Source organism: Pecten maximus, chromosome 3 (genome assembly GCF_902652985.1).
Source record: "Pecten maximus chromosome 3, xPecMax1.1, whole genome shotgun sequence".
NCBI classification, from domain to species: Eukaryota; Metazoa; Mollusca; class Bivalvia; order Pectinida; family Pectinidae; genus Pecten; species Pecten maximus.
In genome coordinates, this window is record NC_047017.1 from 38,387,130 (window position 1) to 38,412,675 (window position 25,546).

The following is a 25,546-nucleotide window of genomic DNA, read 5'->3' on the forward strand; positions in this document are numbered from 1 at the left end:
GACGATGTTTTGGTCTGACGTAATGGCGGATTAACCAGAACATGTCGAATAAGTTCCAATACTACGATACACACATGCGCATAGCCCGATTTACCTGCGCTCGCGTGTGTTTGATAGGAGACAGGACGCTCTCGATAAGGGATATGCTTGAGTGGTCACGAATAAAGGGAGCCACTATGTGTACGGGGAAATAGCGATGTTACTAATCTCTCTGTATATATGTCTCTGATAGTGATAACAAACTTCAATTGTCAAAATCAAAGATGGCTGCCTGTCGGCCATGTTGTTATCCGACTGGTCCCAAAATGAGATATACACAACTAGGGACCAAGGGAAACCTATATATCAAATTTCATAAAGATTCCTTCAGTTCTTTCTGAGAAATATCGATAAACAAATTTCAATTGTCAAAATACAAGATGGCTGCCTGTCGGCCATGTTGTAATCCGATTGGTCCCAAAATGGAATATACATAACAAGGGACCACGGGGAACCTACATATGAAATTTGAGAAAGATCTCTTCAGTACTTCCTGAGAAATAGCGATAACGAACTTCAATTGTCAAAATCCAAGATTGCTGTCTGTCGGCCATGTTGTTTTCTGATCCATCCCAAAATACAATATGCATAACTAGGGACCAAAGGAAACCTACATATGAAATTTGAGAAAGATCCCTTCAGTACTTTCTCAGAAATAGCGATAACAAGAATTGTTTACGGACGGACGGACGGACGGACCACGGACGCAAGGCGATTTGAATAGCCTTCAAATCATTTCAACTTTGGTAGAGGGTTAAATTCTCTATGATACCAATAACTCCAACATGGCCATCTGTGAGTGATTTTGTTTTCTCTTTTCTGAACAGTCAACAGTGACTAAAACGGATAACGCCACGAACAATATAACGCTGTGAACGGCGGACGAAATATAATTTGAGCAATATTTGAAATTATGATTTCACAAAAATAATCAATGGAACTTGTTCAAATGTGCAATTCGAACGCCCCAGTCTGAATTACATACCAAACGCACCTTTTACAATTCATTTCCGGTAAACCGCTTCCGCTCACTTCTTGTGCTCTGTCGTGAGACGAAAGAAGAAGAAAGCATGGTTACGAGGGTAAATATACAGCAGATTTAAAGACACGGCCATATGATTTAATATGATTTATTATATTCTCTTGTCGGGGTGTTTTTTGGATGTACTTTCTGCATTTACTATTCACAATGATGTATTTTAACTGTGAAATTGAAACTACACAAGGTCTTGACATTGACTTTGCCTTTGGTAAAATCAAATGTCTGGTTATGGAACCTATTATATACAGGTACTGTATATATCTAATACGTAACGGATGATCTACGATGTAAGGGCGTAAGCAAAGCTTTGACATCACTTCTTTTTGTAAATTGATTCGTTCACCAGGTCCTGTATTAGATGTAATATACTTATACAGCCAGGTGCCTTAGGACGACAGCTAGGTAACAAGGAAGCTGGGTTGTAATAATAATTATAAGTCGACATATGCATTAAATTAATGAAATAACATACTGTACTACTAACCTCGATTGCTTAACTTGTTTCAAGGTTTTGTGACAGAAATGGTCTATTTGAATAAAGAAACACTTTAAATTGTCAAAAACTGACCGTCATTCCTGCTGTTAGAATGGGCCAGCAGAAAAGACTTAATATGTTTAAAAAATCATTAAGATTTCTAATTTTTACAGATAATCTAATATTTCATGAGTACTATCACCATAAACTTACTACGGTATCGGCCACATGTATTTGTTGTTGTTATCTTCTGTTCACTGAATATCTAATTTTGGACAGCAGATGGCACAATGATTAATTTACGTCGGAAGCAGACAATCGGATGATTAAGTTCTGAATGGGCCGTAGTTCTAATGTTGTCATAAAACTTAACAAAAAGCATATATATTGTACCTCAGTAATGAAATTGATAGTTTTGGAAGCTTCACTTTAATCATACAGAAAAAATATTAATATGATTCACCGGGAAGCACTAAATTGTTTATGTAGTGGAAATGGTCAGAGTGGGTCGTTCTCCATTCCATATTTGGGAGTTTAATGCAGCCTTCAATGATGCCCGTTCAGTTTACCGCGGTACACAAAATTGAAGTTGATGGAGTAGCAGAATGTGTAAACAGATTGTACTGTTAAAGTGTTTTCTCTTGTATGCATGGCCGGGTGCTAACAGAATGAGAGCTTTCAGCTGCGAGCTTACCATCTTATAATTACATACCTATATATTTAGGGCCCAGAGCACAGACACACAGGTAAAATTCGTCAGTTGGTTGGAGTGAATATACAGGCCCTTATGTATATATACTCACTGCTGGGTGTTACTGGCATGTACAGTTTTCTTTTTCATGTTGGGGAAAACTGCCAACAGGCGTACAATATGCAAAATTGCATATTATAAACCTGTTGGGGCAAGGATTTAAAAAAAAATAGCCAAAATGGATTAAACAGTACCTTTTGAAATATATTATTTAATTACAATTTAGTTATGACAAGGCAAATAATATTTTACTGAAATATGTTTACTGAATGTGTTGTCTACCTGGAAACAATATGTTACTCTAACGGAAGTATTGCATCAATTTTTGGTCCTTTCCAACATGCCAACAATTTTTATCCCCTGCGAAACGCATTTGCGGTTGATATTAAATTGGGCTCCGTCCGTCCGTGCGTCCGGCCGTCAATGTGTCCATCCGAGATTCTTTTCTGGGCTATAACTCCATAACCGTTCAACGCAGCTCCTTGAAACTTTCTGTATATATCCGACTAGTGCTCTAGTTGTGCCTTTTGCTATTGCGGACCTTCCATTTTCGGTATTTTTTCTGTCACCATGGAAACTTAGTCAAAAATACCAAATTACTGTTTCCTTTTGTTTCCGGGCTATAACTCCATAACCGTTCAACGCAGCTCCTTGAAACTTTCTATATATATCAGACTAATGCCCTAGTTGTGCCTTTTGCTATTGCAGACCTTCCATTTTCGGTATTTTTTCTGTCACCATGGAAACTTAGTCAAAAATACCAAATTACTGTTTCCTTTTGTTTCCGGGCTATAACTCCATAACCGTTCAACGCAGCTCCTTGAAACTTTCTGTATATATCAGACTAGTGCCCTAGTTGTGCCTTTTGCTATTGCGGACCTTCCATTTTCGGTATTTTTTATGTCACCATGGAAACTTAGTCAAAAATACCAAATTACTGTTTCCTTTGGTTTCCGGGCTATAACTCCATAACCCGTTCAACGCAGCTCCTTGAAACTTTCTGTATATATCAGACTAGTGCCCTAGTTGTGCCTTTTGCTATTGCGGACCTTCCATTTTCGGTATTTTTTATGTCACCATGGAAACTTAGTCAAAAATACCAAATTACTGTTTCCGGGCTATAACTCCATAACTGTTCAACGCAGCTCCTTGAAACTTTCTGTATATATCAGACTAGTGCCCTAGTTGTGCCTTTTGCTATTACGGACCTTCCATTTTCGGTATTTTTTCTGTCACCATGGAGACTTAGTCAAAAATACAAAATTACTTTTTCCTTAATAACTCTTACTTTGAGCTTGATATATACATGTATTTGGGTTTTCATACCAACTGCGGGGCGCGGGGGATAAAGCCAAGCTTTGCGGCTCCTTGCTATTTTTGTATTTGTATGATGTTTCATGTCTAAATAAATGTGACATGGATGAAAAAATTCTAATAAGTTAACTTAGGAATGATTTTGGCTACTTTTAGTAACAAAACTATACCTCAGTTGGCATGTAACATGCAAGATTACATATGATATGCAAGTTGGTGGTTTTCCCCAACCTGTATATATTCTAGATAAGTAAATTGAGTTGATATGTAGAGGTGGGATATACTAAACTATCTGATTAAATAATTTATATTCAGATCATCACTAGACATTATGTAGCGCAGATCTGTATTTTAATCAGATTGCTACTTACTGTATATATCAAAGCAGATAGATAGTCTGATCCTTAGTTTCAAATCTTACAGATTTTTTATTTGCTAGAGTGAACTGTTACCAATTTTTTTTTTATTTATAGGTTGTTGCATCATGCCTTCGGAGAATCTTTCAGCAGAATATTCCTGGTGCTAATAATGCCTGTCCTCGTTGCAAGCAACATCTACAAAGGTTAAAAATAGCAAATAAAATAATCGAAAAACACTCACATTTCTTCATATCATTCACATAGACATGTTCAGATATTATGAGAGACACTCCTGTTTGTCTGATAGGGGCATTTATTTTTCTTTAACAATTGAATTAAGATTTAGATAAAGTTTTTCACATCCTCAAAATTACATGGGTTTTGTATGTACGACCTCAGAAAGACATTTCAGTTGATGATCATGATCTTGATAATTCTCTGTGTAAACAATGTTTTCACAGAGAAATTTTGTTCAGCCAATATTGGGCAACAATCATGTAAGGCATTAGTCTGCAAGACTTAATACACCCCAATTGATAATACTTTTTAATTAAGAATAATTGGCATATTTTTATTTCCACAAAAGTCTTATTATCTGAAGTATGGATGATGACCTTGATTGTATGATTTCAGGTTACAAATCAGCTCTACTACTTGTGTAAATGGAGTGTGGGAACCAGAGGGTCTGGTATGTATCTAAATACATAGTATGACAAATTTTGGACCCATCATTGACGTTTATTTAATAACATAAAAACATTAATGATGCCCATTATATAAACAATTACAGATTTACTTAATAAAAGGATAGCTTCTGCTGAAGAATGAATACAGATATACAGTACTGTACATGTTTTGATTGACAGAATAAAAGACCACTGATCCCAGAGTATGATAACATCAGCATGAAGATGTACTCCTATGACTGTGCTGTGTTAGAATCGTTTGCCAAATATGCGAAACGACTGGCAGCATCTTTAGACATGGATGTATTCATGTAAGTTTTGTTGTGATCTTAAGTCTTTAAACAGATTAACAAGTTAAGACAATATATATAAGCAATGCTTGTAGAAACCCATTATATCAATGACAGCAATACCAAAGCTAACCTGATTTTGTCTTTCCATCCGTTGATGGGTATACAACAGTGATTTAGTTGATTGTACTCTGTTAAACTGTAGATAAATTGAATCAGATGTTAAATTTCCTGAATATGACTGAAACAAGAAAACCTATTCTTTTTTTCTCACAATCAATGTGTACTTCATTTGTCAAAAATGCCACAGTTTAATATAAAGCTGGTACATGCAGTAGGACCATGTGAAAATAAACCTCACACACTGTACATGTCTTTGTCTAACCCACATTTGAATGGCTTCTTACTCCTCACACATTAAATACAATGTAAATAGGTCTAGAAATCACATTCCAGCATATACAGATATCAGAAAATTGATTTGTATAACTTAGAAAGTGGATAGTATGGAAGAGTTGTTTGTATTGATATTAACCTTCATTAACTATGGAACCAAATTATATAAACATGAGATTGAAATTTTGAAGAAAAAAAACCTGACTGACTAATGGATGAAATTTGCAGATTATGGTTTGGTGTGATTTTCATATATTGACACAGATTTAGAATCGCAAAACTGACACTGTTGTTAAAATGTGGTTATTAAACTATAAATTCACATATTTTATTGGATTAACTATGGAACCAAATTATATAAACAATGTATGAGATTGAAATTTTGAAAAAAAACCGACAGATTAATGGATGAGATTTGCAGATTATGGTTTGGTGTGATTTTCATAGATTGACCCAGATTAAGAATCACAAAACTGATCCTGTTGTTAAAATGTGGTTATTAAACTATAAATTCACATATTTTATTTGACCAGGTATCCTGTGCCACAGCAGACCCATGTTATAAAGACATATAAACCCTACTCAACTATTGTAGATAATCAGTACACACTGGCCAAATATGAACGAGTTATACGAGTAAGTATCACCAACTTTCCAACATATGATTATCCATTACATCAAATTATTGTAGAACAAGTTTAAAGTGTTACATTAACTATAAGCTTGTTTCTTCCAAATGTTGTATGTATATATGGGATGGGGAAAAGCGAGGTACACTTTGTAACCCTTCTCTGGGACACTTACCCTCAACAGGCTCATCATATGGAATACTGAGATACACTTTTTAACTCTTCTCTGGGACAATAACCCTCAACAGGCTTATCATGTGGAACATGGATATGCACTTTGAAACTACCATATTCTCTTAGTTTGGTTTTGTTATACACCCGCAACGAAGTTAGGGGGGTATACTGGAATCAGGTTGTCCGTCCGTCCGTCTGTCTGTGGGCTGATTCCAATGAAACTTCACACACATATTAATGATCATGTGCAGATGTGCATGCCACTTTCTTTATCTCAAAATTATGGTTGCTATGGCAACTGGTCACTATAAACAGGTTTTCCGATAAGAACCATAACTTTAAGTTTGTCCGGACAACTCCTAAACCGAAGGGCCGATTTCAATGAAACTTCACACAAATATAGAGGACCATGTGTAGATGTGCATGCCACTTTCTTTTTCTCAAAATTATGGTTGCTATGGCAACTGGTCACTATAAACAGGTTTTCCGATAAGAACCATAACTTTAAGTTTGTCCGGACAACTCCTCCTAAACCGAAGGTCCGATTTCAATGAAACTTCACACAAATATAGAGGACCATATGCAGATGTGCATCTCATTTCTTTTCCTCAAAATTATGGTTGCTATGGCAACTGGTCACTATATTACTGGGTTATCTTAGTTAGCCTCTAATTAAGAGTTCCAATTCACCATGGACTCGTTCAGATTGCAGGGGTATTAGTCAGCCATCCTGGCGACAGTTCTTGTTTATTTTGTTTAGCATCCTATTAACACTTAACAGTCAGGGTCTCTTTGACTCTTACCCTCAACAGGTTTATATTGCTGTATCTTCATCATTGTTGTCATTGATAAGTTGATAGGTTATCCAAACTTTTACCGATGCAAGATTTCTTTATCTCAACCTAGAATTGAGCCTTTTTCATCAATTACACGACCTACAGTATTAACTCAAACATGCATTGATGAAAGTCAGTATTGCAATCATATGCATAAGAGAGCTACCATAGTAAGAGAAAAATTTAATTCTTTCTTTTGTGGGAAGAGGCTTAGGGAGCTCAGCGAAAAATTCTTAAGTTGCCCAATTCTTGTATCCCCATGCACATATTTTGAAAGGGAGTGAAAGATTCTATTAACCCACATGGGTACAGTCAGTGACCTTTTAATGTTTACTACCTTTATTATATTATCACAATCAAATTGATCTTAGTTATTTTTATGTTATAACTATAAAGCCCATCAAAACACAGTTTGACTGTTCTTGGTTATGTTACTCTTGTAAGCTGACATCTTCATCATAACAAAAAAATGGTATGCAAGCTATTGTTATACAATGTAGATATTATGCAGATGTAGTTTTACCAAATTGTTTATTTGCATTGACAGTATTGGGTTTATCAAAACTTAAGTAAGAGTAAGAGATAGGAGAAAAACAGTAAACTAATGCATGTATAATAATTATGATATTACTTGAGAAATTGATAATTCCTTGTTGGTTATTGATGGGAATATTCTGTCTCTGCCATGTTTATCAATTGAGATTCACTTTGAAAATTTTTCTTTGTAGATACACAACCTTCCATCTACCTTATTACCAGTATTTATAGAGTTAATGCGAAAGAATATACCATCAGGTGTAGATATTGAATTTAAACAGGTAAGTTGTAAAATTAAATTCGACAAAAAGATAAAAGATGATAATCTATTGATAAGGATACTATGGCTGTGATATTTTTATTGTGTGATATACTTGTGTACATGTTTAAGTCACATGAAGATTGTTAGGGTGACTAAAATTTTGACTGTGTAAAGTTATAATGTTTAGCTTTGACCATGGCTAAAATGACCTTACATGATGAGGATCAGAATCTATCTTTGAGAAAAATTAATACACTTGTTCAATATACTTGATAGATCCTCCCTTTATACTCATCACTGCTTCTCAGTAAAACCTTCAATAGCAGCATTAATCAGCATTAAACGATGTAGTGTATGGTCAAATGCTAAGGCCACGAAATAAAAAAAGTCATATGACTACAGATAAAGATCAACAGGTATATATCTTGATTTGTAAAAATTTATATATATTTTATATTACAAAATGTAACATTTTATATTTCTAGGTAGGTGAATATATTACTTCTCCATAATGGCACAAAGTTGATCATTGTCAACCAAGAATTGGTTGAATCGTTTATCATTTAAATATATATTTTGAATGAAATTCAAAAGTAAAAATGATTGGAATCTTATCCCAGATGATGTGATCAATGATATAAGTGAGAACAGTACTGATAAATATATTAATTACTGTAAACAATATGAAATGACAATATTTTGAATTACTAGTTTGAAGTAAGAAGACCATGAATACAGTTTATATATATACAATTTATATGTACTAGAACATGGTTTGTATAGGTACATATTTACTAGACTATATGAACCTGATAAATCTGTTTGATAGTTTTCCTTTACAAACTAAATTTATATTTTGGCTATTAAAGCTGGTAAAGGGAGGCAACTTTTATGCACAATTTTTTATACCTTTTTTAGCAAACAGAAGAAGATGAAACAGTGCGATATATGGCTGATCAAGAGAGAAAACAGCTGCTGGCAGAATTGGACGATTTAACATTGAAGAAAACATGATTCATCTTAGTTGATTGACATTTGCATTGTGAATTGGCAGGATGTACATGTGATATTTTTTGGTACATCATGGTAAAAACACACTATGTAGCGACAAGATACCTCCATCAAATGCATCAATATGTTGTATCAGTAGACAACTAGGGTGAAAATATTTGATACAACAGTTTCCTTAAGTTAACATGTGTCCATCTTTCCATTTTTCTGTGTCCAGGCCAAAATTTAAACCTACCAATAAAATTTCAAATATGCGATAAACTTGTGTGATTGTACCTTATTTTTATTATTTATATGAAGAATACACAGATGTGTTCCCTAAGGAGGATTTTATATTTCATCAACCAGGATTCCACATTTAACAAAGACTGAAAGAGGATTTCTATCAAACTGGCATCTTCTTTTTGACATTGATATACCTACCAGTAGCTGTTGCTGGGATTAAACCTCTGGTAACCAAACAAAATCAAATCAACCAAGAAAACTCCTAAAAAGGAACATGTGTTTGTGTCTTTCACTGGATTTGTTAAAAAGGATTGGAATAATTAACATCTTGCATTTATTATTATGTTTGTCCATTCTGCCAAGCCTTTCTGCTAGATAAATTTATAAAATTTGAGATTATAATGAAAATTGTAAGACTGAAATTGAATTTGAATGAAATCAGGCAATTGTTGATTAAAATTCAATATTGATTATCTCTTTTTTTCCTGGCTTAACAATATTCCTGAGACTTGATAGGTATTATCTAATCTAGTTTTTACAGTTGTACAAGTATGTGTGAACATGGTGCAATTTCACATAATACACAGTAATGTATTAGGCAGGCCTCTGCTGAAGTTGATGGCTGGACAGTTTTTTAATAAATTTTGACAAAAAAAAGTAAAAAAAATACTGTTGATAGACTAGTTTTTGACATATACAATGTATGGTACAATAAGTTAACTTACATATAGTCAAAGTATTACATTTCAATACAACTCTTATTATATTTGTGTTTGCAGTCTTTATTTCAATAGATAAGCCAAAGACCTGTGTATACACAGGTAATTGTGCAGTATGACCATTTTTATCACCATAATTGCAGTACCAGGTACAATGTAAAATGACGTCATGACAACCTCCAGGAAAGTTGACAAAATTCACTTGACTATAAGGTGGGTAAGCCTGGTGCAATACAAGTTGTTATCCTGGTAGGATACTATAGCCACTTCCCACAGAACCGGCTAGAGGGAATGTAACCCTGGTATGGTACTAGAAAGCATGGTTTCAAATTTCATGACAGTGTTTTCCATGAATAGAATAGATTGTATTGATCAGTTAATGCTTTGACCTAGATAACTCACCAAGGAGCAAGAAATGTTAATCTCTGAAAACATGACTTTCACCTTGTTTTGAGTAATGTTACCATTATTGCATATTTACTGTACATTTGATATTCTGGATTCAACATACTTGACTCCTGTGACATTGAAAGAGAACTTTGTAATGGTTCATTCAAGAACAATATTGGTCAACTACATGTAACTACATCAAATACAAGATGTATCTCAACATAGTTGAATCATTTGACCTTGAAAGAAAGTCAATGTTATCCTTTTGCACCAACTTATACCAGCATGCTACTGGCCAAATGCCATTGCCATTGGACTTCAGGTTATTGAGAAGAAAGCCAAACTGTACGAATGGAAAATTTGACGCTGCACAGCTGTAATTGACTGACACAGACAGTTGACCAACACCACACCACAGCGCCACAACTCAAGTGCAGGTGAGCTTAACATGAGATATCCATTTAGTTTTAAATATAGATATATATGCATATGCAGTGATATGAACCTCAAACACATTTGCCATGAAGCATATCACTTGTCCTTGGATCGTGGGAATCCTGTTGAATATATAGAGCAAGGTTTTTGTACTAGTTATCAATACTACAATATCAGGGATGTAATATCGGTAAATAAATGGTTCCAGTGGAATAGTGTCCTATTTAAAGTTTGACATCCATTTCCTCTACTGTCTTGTAGAAGCTATGGTGCATTCAGCCATTCAGAAGTAGGTGATTTTAAATGAAGAAGTTTATAATTGACTGTCACTTTATAATTAAGTTCTCATTCATGTAGGTAGGTGTCCTAAAAAAATAGTAAATGTACTGAATGTTCTTTTTGTAAAATAGCTGTACAATGAAATTATTTTACATTACAACCTGTTTAAACTAGACTGGCCTGTCTAAACTGTTTTCCTGTCCAATTGAATATACAACAGTTTGATCGGCACTCTCAAATATAATCCTGGTCTGAAATGGATGTATGTCTTCTTTAATTAAATCTGTACTACATACGAGTTATACATATGTATGGTTACCTCATTGTCCAATTCCCTCGGTTGATTGCACTATGCTACACTTATCATAATGAGTGTGATTTGATGATTTTTAGGTCACCTGAGCTTTGCTCAAATGACCTATTCTAATTGCCTTTTGTCCGTTGTGCATCCTCTGTTTGTTAACAAGTTACATTTTTGACTTCTCCAAAACTACTGAACCAAATTCAATGAAATTTGGCAGGAAGCTAAAGGTCAACCAAAACTGAATTATATGGTCCCCGCCCTCAAGGAGCCTGAGGGGTCTTAAGGTGTTTTACAGAAAATTGTGAATTTCATGACCATGGGGTCTCACGTTTTGTCCCTGGGGAGGGGGTAAACTTTACTATAGTTAATATAAGAAAATCACAATTTTGACTCTCATTTGTTTGATTTCTATTGGAATTCATTCTAACTTTGTTAACATTATCTGCACGAGATGACAGTTTGGTGGCATGCACTTGTTGGCCCTGACTGACCCCCTGGGCTGATTGGCGGGGCCAAAAATTGTAAAATAAATTAACTTAAAAACACATTGTACTTCAAAATTCAGGTGAGCATTAAAGGCCCACGGGCCTCTTGTTTTATGTACATTATTGCAAATTTAAATCAGTCATTTATTTCAAATTAAGCCATCTTTTATGGAATTGCTACACTGGCCACAAGTCCTTAAGTTAAGAATTGTTCAGCTAAATTCTAATAATAGATCCCCCCCCCTCCCTAGTTCTAGAAACTTCCAAAACCAGACATACCAGGTAAATCCTAGAGATCAAGACTGCAAATCTCAATTTCATTTTTAATTCTAATACTCTAGAGACAGCCAGAGACCAAACATACATGTACATATCTATATTAAAATTGTCGACACCTGACATTTTGATAAGCAATCAAACACTCTTGAAGCATTTACCATCATGAGTAGAAATGAAGCGCTTTAAAAAGACAACTAAAATTATGTATTTCATGCAACAACAAAGAGACAAAAACTTTTTTCTTCATCATTTAATTTACAATTCATACATCAGTTAACTCAGAATCTTTTGTCCCACATTCAAAAGAACTGTAATATGATATTCAATGTTAATAAATTTTCTTTTCTTGCCTTTTGACTTTTAACTTTTGTTTGGCATTTTTTTCTCTTAAGGAAATTTTTTTGGCTTTGGCCCAGTACTCGTATGATCCATACTCGAGTTCATCAAGATCAGGTGCTTTTCGGTCAATACGTAGATCCCACAACCACTCGGGGTACTCTTCTTTAGGTTTCAGCTGTATTTCCTCGCCAGTCTTGTAAATGTTACCACCACACAGATAGTTGGCAAGCTTGTGTGTGTCTTTTTCCACTTCTATAGTCACCCTAGACACCTTCCCAGCAGGAGCTGTAAATAAGAGTTAATGTCGTACAAATATATTTATCAGAGATAATTTTCAACATTTTAGTACATTAAAAAGTGATTTTTGTTGTATTGTTTATAGGATATTTAGAAATGTTTGTGGCTGTCTTTGGGGGTTAAGACTTTGTGAAGGAGGGAGCAGTGTCAAAGTGGAGAGTGTAAGTTCACCTTAGGCTTCTTAGTTCAGGCGAGGGTGAACTTCCCTTTAGCTTATATTTTAGTAGTAGCTATATATATTATAGGATGTCTGCTCAGAGAGCTAAAGTCAATATTTTTGAACCCATATGGGTCAGGAAAATGCTGGGGCTTGAAATAGAGGCTTTTTGGGCAGGGTATTTTTTAACACCTTAGATTAATTCCTGTAACACAATTAAGTCCCTCCTCTGGGAGAGACATACAAAAGTCTACAAAATTGTGTGACAAAATATACTTTGCTCAACGTAGTATATAAGTTCTGGTTCACCTAACAAAACTGTTTTCAGTATAATGTGGACACTGGTTGGAGTGTTGCACTAGCAGATGTTGCATTACATATATAGGCAATACATCATACATTTTGCAGTAAGGCTACATTATCACAGCTAATTCAGTTGGGACCAAATGACCATTCAATGAATGTACACATAAGATCCCTAAGCTTAATCGATATCAGTAATTACTTGGCCATGAAATGAAATGAAAACCGACAAAAAAATCTGTAGTATATATATACATATAACATTTATAATAACTTGTAGTGTTATTGACCATACATACATGTAACCAGCTGCAGAATTATTTACCCAAGAACACCCATAACCAATTGATAAACAAAATAACCCAAACTCCCCCTAAATCCACCCCAACTCACACAAGAAAAGAGTAAAATGTGGAAAAAGAAAACTACACTCAGTACAGTATATAAACATATTTTACTATATTACATTTGTTATTATTACAGAAGTTTAAAACCAAGCTGGACACCCAGACTTGGCAACTAAACTTGTAGACCAGCATCCCCATGTGCTAGCCCGAGTTTTCTCTGGCCCTGTCACCATGACATGACACCAGACATGGTGACAGGGCCAGAGAAAACTCGGGCTACCCATGTGCATATAGTTTAAACCTTTTAAAAAGTGTTGGAGAAACCGTCTGTTTTTACCAAACATGGCAAACATGCACTGATTCAGTGGAGTACAATTGCAAGGAAGAAGACGAAAACAACTTTTAATGTTGATTTCTCTTGTGGTAGAGCAATGGAGGGTATTATCGCCAGGCGGTACATGTAGTGAATTACAGACCTTTCGCCCCAATGTCACATTGTCCCATGCCACAATGTCCCATTTTTTCCCCCTAATGTCCCAAATATCTGTCACAATGTCCCAAGGAGGGTGTCACAATGTCCCAAATTTCTGTCACAATGTCCCATTTTTTCCCCCTAATGTCCCAAATATCTGTCACAATGTCCCAAGGAGGGTGTCACAATGTCCCAAATTATTTGGGACATTGTGCCTGTCATTACCACAATGTCCCAAAATACCTTGCCACAATGTCCCAAATGTTACCACAATGTCCCAATAATATTTCTCATGTATATTGCACATAACTTACTACGATAATATTGGTAACACGTACCATGGACATATGACTTTGAAAACTGGTTTTCTAAGGCATGTAATTTTTTTATCGGATGGATTTAAGATGTCATATTTCATTTTGATGTTATCTGTTTAGGGTTCTGTTCTTAAGAATATATAAAAAAGAAACATGATATATATACGTTCCGATATATAAATCCCGATGTACTTAATAAAATATAAAAAGAAACATGATATATACGTTCCGATATATATGCCCCGTTGAACTTAAGAATATATAAAAAGAAACATGATATAAAACTAAATATACGTTCCGATATATAAATCCCGACGTACTTAATAAAATATAAAAAGAAACATGATATATACGTTCCGATGTACTTAATAAAATATAAAAGAAACATGATATATACGTTCCGATATTTACTCTCACAACTTTCCATCTATTTAAAACATGAGAAATATTTTTGGGACATTGTGGTAACATTTGGGACATTGTGGCAAGGTATTTTGGGACATTGTGGTAATGACAGGCACAATGTCCCAAATAATTTGGGACATTGTGACACCCTCCTTGGGACATTGTGACAGAAATTTGGGACATTAGGGAAAAAATTGGGACATTGTGGCATGGGACAATGTGACATTGGGGCGAAACGTCTGGCACCCCATGTAGTTATTGTCAGTTTTTACAAATGTTTTGAATATTTCATTAAATGGTGAAGTCAAGTAGTTGTAGTTTTTATTGAACAAATATATTAGTTCTGGGAACAATTCTGGCCTATTTTCATTCAGACAAATTAAAGTTTCCAAACAGGTAATATTGACGTTTAACGTCTTCTAGTACATGTACAGTAGCCAGTTTAATTTCGACTGTGCGACTCTACTGAAAATAGAGGGAAAACTTTAATTTGGAAACGGTATAATCTTGCGTATTGTCGGCGTGAACAAGTACATTTGTAGTATCTGCAAAATATTTATACTGACCCTTTTTTACATATGAAGCTCTGATCATATGCCCAGTCTGCAAACATCTTAGAGGACAATTTGTTATTGTCCGAAGGCATCTACACAGCGCCGTCGCCATGATTCATTAGTGAAATTGTTACCCACGAAAAATATATACCATTTTTAGCTTATATTTTATGTGTGGACAAGGATATGTACGCCCATTTGCATATTCACTTTACCAAATCTTCATCACAAATATATTTCATATTGTATCAATATCAAGAAATGTTTACAATAGGTTGCAATAAATAATTGAAAAATAGCTGGGTGTATTCATTCAGGGTCCTGATTTTGTGTCACACCGACCAGTACAAAGATGGCTGCGCCCATGATGTTATCAACACGCTGTGCCTCGCATTGAGTGGGGTCTGCCCCTTTACCCTGTCCATACCGGAAAAACTTAACTGTAATGCAGTGCGTTCGATACAACATGTACTGTAACGTTTGTTAACTGTTCATTTCTATATGTACTAGTTTCATTTTTTTAAATTGAAATATCAGTTAAGAATGTAAATCAATCGATTAAAACAGGTGAAATAGTGAATTTATTATCCATAGATGTCCATGGTATTGTTAGTAATGCAAAATAAAACTGTATTACATTGTACATGTATATCATCAATACAGGTACTGATGTTGTTATTATGGGAGAAGTCGTTTATAAGTTGTTTAACTTGCAGACTAATCCCTTTGTCATTTTATGTCAATAGAATATGTTTAAACTAAAACTATGAGGGGGTAACGTGGAAGGTCAGTTTGCCGATTGGCCCAATTTTTACGAAATATAATGATATTTCAGAAATCTTTATTCTTAATTATGATGAACTGATATGTTGAAAACAAAACCAATTGTATAGTCCATAGTTAAAAAGTGGGTCATAGTGACCCAATTTTATAAATGTCAATTATGTAAATAGATATTCTATTTTGTGCCTTAACACATAAGAACAAAATATTTATCACTAAGCTTTATTAAGAAATATATTTGCATATTTTTGTAACATCGAAAAGCCATACAACTGCTTATAATTGTTCAAGTTCAGCACTGTTAACGGACAATTTAAATTATTCAAATATCTTGCAATAATAAATGTTTGAAATGGAATTATGATCTTGGAATTATTTTTGTGTAGTACTAAATGGAGATTTTGACTAACATAATTGGATGTAATGCCATCCCCTGACACATACCATCAGTAATAATAGTCTTGTTGCTGGTAATACATATGGTTAGGTGCACTTTGTCTCATAATCTAGTAAGGAGATTTTGTTTGCAATGCTGGACAAATACACTTCACAACATCCAAAATATCACTACATATACTTTGATGATTTGACTGTTGAATATTGGCTTACCCGTAAAGTTTGATTTAGACAGATGTGATTCAGGTTTCGATTTTATTTGTTTATTCAAATTCAGTTTTTCATATTAAGCATTTTGTTTTATTTCCGCCGTTTTTCGTACTTTCTGAATATGCCAGTGCACAGGCAGTGTACTTGTTGTAAAAGCAGATCTTAATCAAACCAGCCATTTGCCATACTTGGGGCCGCGGTGGCCGAGTGTTTAAGGTGTCCCGACACTTTAACACTAGCACAAATTGGCCATTTAGGTTAGGAGGAGTTGTCCGGACAAACTTAAAGTTATGGTTCTTATCGGAAAACCTGTTTATAGTGACCAGTTGCCATAGCAACCATAATTTTTAGAAAAATAAAGTGGCATGCACATCTACACATGATCATTAATATTTGTGTGAAGTTTCATCGGAATTGGCCCATCGGTTTAGGAGGAGTTGTCCGGACAAAATGCGTCTACAGACGGACGGACGGACGGACAACCTGATTCCAGTATACCCTCTTAACTTCGTTGCGGGGGTATACAAACAGAACCAGAAGAACCTCTATAATACATATAGACAGGATCTGCCACTTCCCTTTCAATAATATTTTTAGTGAATTTTCAAATCTACTTAAAACTATCCATATTGATGATGCTGGACATGCAAAACTTTATTTATATTGTTGTTAAGTTGTTCTCCTGCCCAAAGGCTAACAAGTTTGTTTGAACGAACGATCTTTATCTTCATTAAAGGTCACAGAGGCCAGACATGCAAAAAACCTTGAAAATCTTTTACTCAATAACCTAGAAACCAAGAGACATGAAATTGGGCCTGTATAAATACATGTGATGAAGTGATACAAAGATTGTTAAATGGGCATTCCGTCGTTGAAATGAGTTTATGTTATAAAAGTAAACGGAAATCTTGTATTTTTCTGAACTACTAAAAGTTATAAACTTTACCGTAATACATCACTCAAAGCCCGAAGATAACCCAAAGTTCTTAAAAATAAAAGTTTTTGAAAATGTCACTTCAACCTGAAGTGCGAAAATTAATCGCCGCCAACGACTATCAATATAATACGAGCATGCGCAAACAAACTCACGAACAGAAACGAAAAGTGGCGTACACGACTCCCCGAGTTAGCGATTAGCCAATGGATTAATCGGCGAGAAAATGAGGACACGACAAGATATGGAATGTCATAAAAAATCGTATAAATATCGGCAACTAGTTGGAAAGATGGAAGAGAGCGAAGGAGGCCGCGTTAGTCGAAGTCGAACGAGGAATTCGCATTGCTTCTGGGACGTTCTACGAGATATACTGATAGTCGACTCAACAGACTGACGGGTTCGAAGTTACACTGGTACCGTGCTGACAAATCACAGACACTATAACTTAATATCACCTCATCGAACTACAATACATTATATTACAAGCATTTACTTAAGCATTGAACTGTTACCAAATGGTAGTATACGGTCGATATGAATACAATTTGGGTGACAGATAAATAGAACGTCGCCCGTTAGGGCGACATGAAATATTTATCTGTCACCCAAATTGTATTCATATCGACTGTATACTACCACTTGGTAACAGTGCAATGCTTATAGTTACATTCATAAAGATTTTTTATTTACTGTAGGTTATGACGCGTTTAAATTTGCCGCTTACCCTATCACTGACGTCATCAAGTTCAAATACCGGAACAGCGAAATTTCCAGAAGAATTGATATATTCCCTCATGACGTTATTAATAACAAACACATAAAATGGTTTTTACACAAATTTGGCTTTATTTTATATTTCATATACGTGTGTAGGTATCGTCAAATTGTTTACAATCACATAATTTCTGATCGTTTAAAATCGAAACCGTTTTTTTTTTCTGCGCAATGATGTACGGTTAACATTTAGACGTGATGCGGCGTTGGACGGGCATGGCACAGGTAGACTCGATTCCCCGGAAACACTTATGTTTCTAGTATTGACTGGATTTACGTTATTTTCAGAAGAATAGCAGCTCTTAATTCTTAATGAAAGTTGTCTTGATAGTAGATGAAAACGATTCCAAGGATATTTCGTTCGAAACAGATTCCAGTCTAACCCGTCACATCAGTGTCACTAAACTTAGAAGTCGATTTTCAACTTCACAGGGGCTCGATTTTGTAAGGTAGGCTTTTGTTATCAGTGAACTATGTCGATACTTCCGATTTTTTTTTTTTATAAATACTTGACTTTTAATGTTGTCGTGTCTTTCATTTCGGAAAATTCGGAAACGAGCCCCTGTGAGTGTGACGACATTGACAATATGATAATTTCGTATAGATCAAGAATTGCGCTTATAGTAATTTCGTGTTGACTTCATTTTTAGTATTATCAAATATTACTCTCATAACTTGTGACGTTGCTTTATTTTTTGTTGTGGCTTCTGTTAATAAATGCTAGCATTCGAAAGCTCTCTAGGCCGAAAGTAACTGGCGGCCATTGTTTAACCCTTATAGTGCCGTAGGGCCGATTTGGGCCGATCTCCTTATTTCCAGAGTGCCAGAGGGCCGATTGGGCCGATCTTTTGGTTTCCAGAGTGCCAGAGGGCCGATTGGGCCGATCATACGGGTATCAATATTCGGGTGTATCTCTGAACGCCAACATTTTGAATTTACCTGTAGGGCAGTTTGTTTTGATAGCGATTATAGTCTTTTCCCTAAAAGTAGTCTCAATGCCAACAGGTCATTTACCTGTAAATCTTACCTGTTGATACTACCTGTAGGTGAAATTAAGGATTTATAATTAAATATCATATATTTATATGTAAATCAAAAATATTTATTTTATTTGATATCTAGTTTCAAATTTAAAACGACAATACAATATTTTTTGCTTGAAAATTATCTTTATGTTCAAAGTTATGATTTTATTTTATCTGATTAAAGTCTTAAAAATCATTTATACTCATTTTTAAAATATATATACATTTGCATTTAGATAAATAAAATGGTTTAACTCTCTCGTTGCAACATTAATTTCCATATAGGCATATGGATAATTTGAATTCATTGAGACTAATTTCACTACTTTAGAAAGTTTTGTTCTATATTGATGATAATATATAAAGCTACATAAAAGTCTGCACAAACAGCAATATACCTGAAAATGTAACTTCCCAAAACTTGAATGTTCCATTGTACAACCAGGTACACATTTAATAACTACTACATTTTGTAATTACTACTTTGGTCGCATGTTATTGACTTTACCTCTCAATACAGGACTTGAAAATTTGACAAATTACAAAGAGCGATATTCATCTTCTATGACACCAGAGCTGCAAACTCTACACTAGCGTTCACTTATATCGACGAATTTCAATATTCAGAGTATGCGCTGATAAACGTATTCTACTCAAAGCAATTATTGTACGTGTTGGTATATATTTATATAGAAAACGTTGTAGTGACATATAATCTACTAAATAATGTAAACATATCTTGTCGTGCATTGTCAATAATACATTTTAATACTAAAAAAAGTATCTCAATGCAGTTCTTAGTACTAAATAGCTTTAATCAATATTTAATTACATTATAATACTGGGTATACACAATTGGGAAGAAAACCCAATTAAGTTAATTTCTAGTTTCTTTCCGTCAAAAAATGCATTTTGTAATAGGCCTCCATTTCCACCCGAGTCCAATACAATTGTTAAAAATAGTAAGCAAGGCTTGATTTACAAAATCTTCGTTGTAATATTGAGACTGTCAATGTCGTATGCCTTGTTCAGTTTCAGAAGCTTTATAGCACTTTTAAATTCATCCGTAGATAGATATCACGGTCAAGCTCCAAAAACAGAGATCTAGAGTCTATGTCAACATGTAAATCAGTATTCTGCTGGTCATTATCAGAATGGGGTTTGTTCTTGCATTATAACGTGGATTGGTTTTCCATATGTGCTTTATATATTGCCTTTGTTGAGAGGTAAGTACATGAACATGCATGTGTGTTCAGTTCAGTCATTTTCAACTTTCTATATGCATATTTTTATTTAAGATATCTTGATTTTTAGTAATGTAAGCTTTTATTTCAGATATTCTTATCTTCTCTATATAAGACTTTTTATTATAGATATTTAATCATTTCCATTTGAATATTAACATGTATTGTTCATTTAAGGTATTAATATGTATTTTATGTGTACAATATTAATCAATAAATATAGATTTCTTAGTGCTGAGATTGGTGAAATAAACTTTTCAAGTAATTAGTTAACAAAACGTATCCAGTGCTATGATGGAACTGTACGTGGCATATATAAGTACATTTATGAACAAATTTTGTTATAACATAGTTATTTGTTGCTATTTTTTAAAACTATATACAGTATGTTCTATATTACTTAATTGCTCATTTTATTAAATGCATACATGTGCGTTCTAAGAAAATGGGAAAAAAAACAAACAAACAAACAAAAAACAAATACAATTCTACTGTATGATTTGTAAAACACGGGTAAATCTCAGGGTGACTGTACAGGTAAAACAAAAAGACAGCTTATATGAAGCAGTATAAAATTACCCTCCCATTGTTTCCTGAAACAACACCTACCTATTGTTAAAAAAAATGTTGGCGTTCAGAGAACACCCCCAATATTCTTTTAGGATTATTCAAAGTAAACGTTTTTATAATTAAATAACAATTCGTACATATGACCGCTAACAGAAAATCTGCAAAATCTTTACAACCAACGTCATTTTATGACGTCAAACATGACGTCATAAACGTCATCGTAATATGTCATACTGTAATTTTCACAAAAAAAGATGGTAGGTATATGGGTACAGGCGTTTCCGCCGGAGCCCGCGAGAAGAACACAGTTTACGGAAAGACCGGGCTTGCGACATATGCCAGCAAGGAATGCTTCGCCGATCACGTATTTTAATTTGCTGTTTACAGTTGGTTTGATGAAGGAAATCGTTCGGCAAACAAACAGGTACTTTCGCCATATCTTTTGCTATTCTATACTGCTACTGTAAATGTTTCATTTTCCCAATGAAATAGAAGCTAAAACCACGGGAGATCAATTCTATTGATTAAAATAATTAAATAAAATATAGACATCATGCGAATATATGTATGGCATGTTTGTATGTATACATTTACCAGATATGTACTTCCAGTCCAGAGCATATTTGTAAATATACTCGAAAGTTACTCTCAGGAAATCAATCTTTTGATCTTTATTATATCCTTAAAAAATTATCATTAATTATTCTTGTAATTGCATATATTTATACGTGCACACACCCATATATTTATACGTGTACACACCCATATATTAAAAATGTACATCGTATCGTGTTTATTATCAATATAAGCATATACGAATACTGCATCATAAAAAGTAAGGATTAAAAAGTTGGTCATATGTCAACGGAAAGCATTGTACCTTCATGCCTCCAAGGAAATCAGACCCGCGACGGTGTGGGATAGGGGTACAGATATATCCAAATAATACCATATACACCAGATATTTTTTATTTCTCTGAGATATTCAAGCATTGAACTGTTACCAAATGGTAGTATACAGTCGATATGAATACAATTTGGGTGACAAATAAATAGAATGTCGCCCGATATTTGACGTCATCAAGTTCAAATACCGGAACAGCCGAAATTTCCAGAAGGAATAATATAGTCCCTGATGACGTTATTAATAACAAGCACATAAGATCGTTTTTGTACAAATTTGGCTTTATTTTTTATTTCATATACGCTTGTAGGTATCGTCAAATTGTTCACAATTACATAGTTTCTGATTGTTCAAAATCGAAACCGTTTTCTGCGCAATGATATAAAGTTAACATTTAGAAGTGATGCGGCTTTGAACGGGCATTGCCCAGGACAGACTCGATTCCTCGGAAACACTTATGTTTCCATCGACTGGATTTACGTTATTTTAAGAAGAATACCAGCGTTTAGATTCTAAATGAAAGTCGTCTTGACAGTAGGGGGAAACGATTCCAAGGATATTTCGTTTGAAACAGATTCCAGTCTAACCGGTCAACTCAGTGTCGCTAGGCTAACTTAGCAGACGATTTTCAACTTCACAGGGGCTCGATTTTGTAAGGTAGGCCTTTGACATCAGTTATAATAACCACAAAACTAAAATCCAGTGGGCCTACACATACACAACCGGAAACAATGTCGATACTCCCGATATTTATACAAGATTGATTTTATAAATTAAATACATTACTTTTATTGTTGTCGTATCTTGCATTTCTGAAAATTCGGAACGAGCCCCTGTGAGTGTGACGACATTGACAATTTGATCATATTTCGTATAGATCAAGAATGGCACTTATAGTAATTTCGTATTGACTACATTTTTCTAAGTATAAAATGATACTTTCATAACTTGTGATGTTGCTTATTTTTCGTTGTGGCTTCTGTAAATAAATGCTAGCATTCCAAAGCTCTCTAGGCCGAAAGTAACTGGCGGCCATTGTTTAACCTACAACACTTGGAGCTGTATTCCTACACTGACCGAATCACTGTAAATTGTAGTATACAGTCTCATGAATACAATTTGGTTTACTAACGACATATAGACAAATGCAACACAGAATGTAAATATAGTATCATGAACAATGCCTAGGGGACTCTCAATACGTATACATCCCCGTTTGTTACATATACAGAAGTATATTGCAAATATATTTATTTTGGGTAAAAGCAACAAAAAAGGTTAATAAAGAGCTGTATTCCTATACTGACCGAATCACTGTAAAACTGTAGTATACAGTCTCATGAATACAATTTGGTTTACTAACGACATACATGTATAGACAAATGCAACACAGAATGTAAATATATTCATATATTTACATTCTGTGTTGCATTTGCCTATATGTGTTAGTCCCCTCACTTTTAATCATACCTACCTTCACACTTCTCATCAGACATGTCCTCATACTTCTCATGAGACCTATCCTCACACTTCTCATCAGACATATCCTTATACATGTATTTCTCACCAGGCCTGTTCTCACACTTCTCATCAGACCTGTCCTGTCATTATTCATCAGACTTATCATTTCACTACTCATGAGATTAGTCCTTACACTTCCCACTTGACCCAACCTTTTTACTTTTTACCAGACCTGCCCCCTCACTTTTTATCAGACCTGTCTTCATACTTCTCATCCATCAGACCTTTCCTCTCAGTTCTCACCAGACATGTCCCCACACTTCTCATCAGACATGTCCTCTCAGTTCTCATCAGACATGTCCCCACACTTCTCATCAGATATGTCCCCACACTTCTCATCAGCCATATCTTAACTCTTCTCACCAGACCTACCCCCATTCTTCTCATTAGACCTGTCCTTCCACTTCTCATCAGCCTTGCACTTACACTTATCATAAGACCCCATTTAACAACTTCTATAAATTGAAAATCAGTTGAAGTACAATATACATGTATATCAAATTCTGCTGAATTGATTACACTTATATGATTGATCAAGTTCTGCCTTGTGCCTCCTTGCTGGGATAGATTATCATGTTTGGCGGTCAATGTCACAGTTACCAAAAAAAGTATTTGTTTGGAATATTTCATGTTGTTTAAGGCTTAAAAGTCAAAGGTCAAAGATAATGTAACTATAAATAGAAAAGAAATCCATGCACATTACTTGGAGTTGTAAACATATTTTTATTGTATCATAAATATACAATGGAGATTGGACACACGTTTTCCAACTTATAATGAAGCCCTTTACCAACAACAGAATTCAACACATGAATTTTTACACAAAATGACATTAGAATTCAAATAAAGTGATTTTATTTTGTGGAAATGTGGTTAGGAAGAGTAGAAATGATATGTTTATTATTGCAAATAGAGGAAGCGAGAGAATGTGGAAGTCTCCTTCTTTTACAATTTAGTTAACAATTATAAAAAAAGATTAACATGAAAGTTTAAAGTATTGTTTTTATACAGAGTGAGTGATCTTTCTCGAATCAGCTGACTTTTGTTGACATTACACTATTCCATACTTTCAGCTATTCAATGTTCATCATATCTCCCACCATGTTTTACTTTCACTGTTGTCTTTCCTTCTGATATATCCGTAACACGGAGTTCTGTTGGGTCTATACACTCATACTTCGTCCAGTGCTTTATCATAAAATGTATTAGAAACCAATGCTAGCTGACAGGCTTTCTTTTTTTTAATCTTCATTGAACATGGGAGATAGATACGGCAGCATTATGATGGCATACATGGATGCGAATTGTACACATATTATAAATACTCCTCACAGTACCACTACGGCAGAAAATTCAAATCTTTATCTTCGGATCGCCAATGTGGTGCAGCGGTATAAGCTGCGGGTAGGCGATTGGGTGTCGTAGATTGTGAGTTCGAGGCCCGGTCAGGGCACGAGTCATAGAGTTGTCTTCCTTCGTCAATTGTATTACTGGTAGATATAATGGTAGAACGTGACTTATATAAGTGTATTTTATTTTATTCAATTCGAATGGTCATTTGAAATTTAATTTTTGTGGACAAATCTGTGATGATTGATACTAGTATCTAATTTTTACTGTATATCAACTAGATATTTCAAATCTAATTTCTGAATGTAATATTATGATGCCATCTACCAGAATAAATATTATTATTTGTACAGGATTGTATATGGAAAACCCGAACATACTGTAGCCTGCGAAAACACCACTAAGTCATCAAGCGCATGTATCTCGCTCACAGGGGAGGACATACCGTCCTTAAATGATTTTAGCTATTGAAAGGATGTTACTCAATAAAATGAAGATTTGAACAAAAATTAAAAGTTACACGCAGTCGAGACAAAATAAAATTGCACCATACATCGGTTTTGTCTTCCGAACCAAACGATTCTAGTCAGACAGGCAAACAAAATGAATTAAATGTCATCATATAGATAGGTTTCGTCTTTAAACCCTAATCATTGTAAGGTTCAACCTTAAAACTAAATCATTCTAGGTGACCAGGCAACAAAATAATACAAAGCATCTCTCA

At 34.6% G+C, this 25,546-nt stretch overlaps 2 protein-coding genes across 2 annotated transcripts; one reads left to right on the forward strand and one right to left on the reverse strand.

Moving 5' to 3' along the window:
• Nucleotides 1-1,025: 1,025 nt before the first annotated feature.
• Nucleotides 1,026-9,288, forward strand: LOC117324118 (39S ribosomal protein L48, mitochondrial-like). Its single transcript, XM_033879783.1, has 7 exons — nt 1,026-1,121; nt 4,095-4,183; nt 4,614-4,668; nt 4,847-4,977; nt 5,886-5,988; nt 7,720-7,809; nt 8,709-9,288. Exons 1-7 carry the CDS (start codon nt 1,110-1,112, stop codon nt 8,802-8,804), a joined length of 576 nt encoding a protein of 191 aa, XP_033735674.1. The 5' UTR covers nt 1,026-1,109; the 3' UTR covers nt 8,805-9,288.
• A 2,863-nt stretch (nt 9,289-12,151) lies between these two features.
• LOC117324119 (39S ribosomal protein L54, mitochondrial-like) lies at nt 12,152-15,521 on the reverse strand. The gene is made up of 2 exons (XM_033879784.1): nt 15,121-15,521; nt 12,152-12,541 (listed from the first exon to the last, which is right to left on the reverse strand). Exons 1-2 carry the CDS (start codon nt 15,218-15,220, stop codon nt 12,246-12,248), a joined length of 396 nt encoding a protein of 131 aa, XP_033735675.1. The 5' UTR covers nt 15,221-15,521; the 3' UTR covers nt 12,152-12,245.
• Between the last annotated feature and the right edge of the window lie 10,025 nt (nt 15,522-25,546).

Excerpts from the sequence above, each read along its gene's own strand:
- LOC117324118 (XM_033879783.1), top strand. Across the intron at positions 4,669-4,846 it reads TGTGGGAACCAGAGGGTCTG|AATAAAAGACCACTGATCCC; the intron begins GTATGTATCTAA and ends TTTGATTGACAG. Across the intron at positions 5,989-7,719 it reads AATATGAACGAGTTATACGA|ATACACAACCTTCCATCTAC; the intron begins GTAAGTATCACC and ends TTTTCTTTGTAG.
- LOC117324119 (XM_033879784.1), bottom strand. The coding sequence starts at position 15,220 with ATGGCGACGGCGCTGTGTAGATGCCTTCGGACAATAACAAATTGTCCT. Across the intron at positions 12,542-15,120 it reads AGCTTCATATGTAAAAAAGG|CTCCTGCTGGGAAGGTGTCT; the intron begins GTCAGTATAAAT and ends TCTTATTTACAG.